The following is a 2,974-nucleotide window of genomic DNA, read 5'->3' as shown; positions in this document are numbered from 1 at the left end:
TTATTTGGTTTCGGGTCTGGTTGACTCACCTAGCTGTGGTTTACATTCCATACTTTCTTCATCCATGAATTTTACCGGTGAAGACCTTTTCTTTTGTCGTCGACAAGCATGGAGGCCGCATAGTAAAACTACCCCCAAAAGAGGGATCATTATTACAAGAATGAGCCTGTGATGAAAGCTATTATTATATTTCTTCACCATATTTTGACTTTCACAAAGTTTCAATCCTGTAACATTTCCACACAGACCTGGATTGCCTTGGAATACTTGTATGGACGAATTCATGAAGATAGCAAATGAGGTTGGAACTGGACCTACCAGCTCATTGTAAGACAGGTTGACATCAATCCCACTATGCAATTTTCCAAAGGCATTAGGAATTGAACCAGACAATCTATTATGCGAAAGGTTCAAACTTTCCAAACTCACTAAACTTTGAATTTCAGATGGTATCTCGTCTGTGAGTGAATTCCAAGATAAATCAAGTGTGGTGAGGTTACTTAATTTACCAACCTCAGATGGGATTTTCCCATTGAACTTGTTATTACTAAGATTCAAGTAATGAATTTGTTTCCACTCATCAATGTATTTTGGTATCGGCCCGTCCAATCTGTTTGAGGATAGATCGAGAGCAAGGAGATTATGAAGTGACCCAAGCTCTTGAGGAATAACACCTGAAAGTTGGTTGTCTTTCAAGGACAAATACATCATACCTTTCATCTTTCCAAATTCATTTGGAATCTCACCAGCCAAATTATTTGATGAAAGATCAAGCCTTTGAAGTCGAGTTGAATTTCCAAACTCAAGGGGTATGTAACCACTGATGTTGTTATATCCCATCCCTAAGGCTGTCAGATTCTTGCATTTAGTCCAGTTTTGAGACAAATTCCCATGAAAACTGTTATAAGTAACGTCAAGACGATCTAAACTTGGATATACCCCGAAGCTATTCGATATGTCTCCGGTAAATTGATTAAAATCAAAGTTACCTCTTATTAAGCTGGAGCAATCTCTTATGCCTATTGGTATGGGACCGGTGAGTCGATTATGACTTACTGATAAATACTGAAGCACTTCTCCATGGCACAAATCTTCTGGTAAATGACCAAACAATTGATTGTTGTCAATTTCTAGCTCAAGCATGACTGGACTTGACAGTCCTTGTGGTATAGGACCGGATAAATTGTTCACACGAAGATACAAATATTGTAGGCCTCTCAGGTTTTTTAGGGATGGAGGGATAGAACCACTTAGTTGGTTTTCGCTCAGCGCTAGCTGAGTGAGAGACTTCAAATTCCCTAGTTCGGTAGGAATGGATCCAGAGAGTTGATTTTGGTACAAGTGTAGGAGATCCAAAGACTCTAAATTACCCAAAGATGAAGGAATTGGGCCGGAGAGGTTGTTTGCAAAGAGGCTGAGCCTCCTAAGTGAGACTAGGCTCCCGAGTTCTTGTGGGATCGAACCAGTCAAATTATTTTGGAAAATGTACAAGACAGTAAGTCGCTTCAAATTCCCAATGGTAGGTGGGATAGTACCACTCAGAGAATTGTTAGTGATATACATTTCCACAAGATTGACAAGGTGTCCAAACTCATGTGGAATTTGACCAGAAAGCATGTTATCATCAAGGTATAAGTAAGCCAAGTTTCTTAAGTTACCCATTGTTGGAGGCAGTTCTCCTTCCAAGGAATTATCATACAACGCAAGCTCGGAGAGAGAGGTCAGTTGACCAATCTCTTGTGGTATCGACCCATTTAATTGATTTTCAAAGAGGTGGAGGGTCTGGAGATTGGCTAACATCCCAATTTCCGGTGGGATTGCCCCCGAAAACTTATTTCCTGAAAGATCAAGATAAACAAGTTTGGACAGTAGCCGGATTTGTGCGGGGATTGGACCAGAAAAGTGGTTTACACTAAGCTCAAAACGAGAAAGATTGTGGAGAAACGAGAACGGGAACTGGTCAAGAGTTCCGTTTAAATCTAATGTTGTAAGGTTCAACGTGTGAACGGTCCAATCATCATTGCAACCGACACCAAACCATGAAGTGCATGGAGTGGAAGCGATAGCATTCATAGGGAGGGGAGTCCAAGAAGAATATAGTGGGGAGTTGTTTGGAGTTTGAAGGCTAGCTTTCCATTTAAGAAGAGCGTTGGCCTCCTCCAAAGATGCAAAAGCAAACTTTGAAGGTGAAATGATTAGCAAAGCTAGAGATAAAAGTAACAAGTGTGTACAAGACATTATTCGCCTTGTCATGTTTTCTTGATTTTAAAAATGATGGGTTGTGTGTTCTAATTTATACTCGAGCGACTAACCTTATCTCCGGGCAATGCCATATTTCCACAAGGAGTGTGCTTTACTTTGAGAGAAATAAATAGTTATCGTTGTTACGTGAAGAGTGTTTATTAATTGAGGAATAATGTCCTTTAGCAAACGACTTAGATTTAGAGCATTAAAGTTATTGACGTGCTTCACACTGTAGGAAAAGCTGGGCCTCATAAGAACTAAAAAGTAAATAAATAATTTAAATGAATGAACGTGGTACATGCCGTGAGTACTAACCAGTTGAATTTGAGAAATATGGAAAGAAAAGGTCGTTGGTATTAATTCTTATGTGGGGTTATTAGATCACTTTCGTATGATATTATGGATACCTATATTGACTCAAAGTCAAGATAAAGAGACAATTTAATTTCTTTTGAAAGATATCAGATACAAACAAAAAGTAAAACACCCGTCAAACCGGTCGTCTTATTGGGTCACCAGTCGGCCAGATTATAGGTCGGATCAGATTTTATAACCGGATGAATTCTAATTATAATCATATATATTTTTATACATATAACGTATATGTAATAATAAATAATAATTTATATCAATGTGTGTATAAGAATTAATAGGAGTACTCTTTAGCGCATTTGAGTTTTATTCATTCAAACAAATTACAATAATAATAATCTTTTGACTAGCTGGGGGC

General features: G+C 38.4%; 1 protein-coding gene across 1 annotated transcript; it reads right to left on the bottom strand.

The window, feature by feature from the left end:
- LOC143554830 (uncharacterized) lies at positions 1-2,524 on the bottom strand. The gene has a single exon (XM_077044505.1). The coding sequence runs from the start codon at positions 2,251-2,253 to the stop codon at positions 1-3; it is 2,253 nt and encodes a 750-aa protein (XP_076900620.1). The 5' UTR covers positions 2,254-2,524.
- Between the last annotated feature and the right edge of the window lie 450 nt (positions 2,525-2,974).

This window comes from Bidens hawaiensis, unplaced genomic scaffold, assembly GCF_021521415.1.
Source record: "Bidens hawaiensis isolate Kalapana, Puna unplaced genomic scaffold, B.hawaiensis_p1.1 tig00017856_1, whole genome shotgun sequence".
Classification (NCBI taxonomy): domain Eukaryota; kingdom Viridiplantae; phylum Streptophyta; class Magnoliopsida; order Asterales; family Asteraceae; genus Bidens; species Bidens hawaiensis.
The sequence above is the reverse complement of the archived record's forward strand: the minus strand, read 5'-3'. Positions and strand labels throughout refer to the sequence as shown.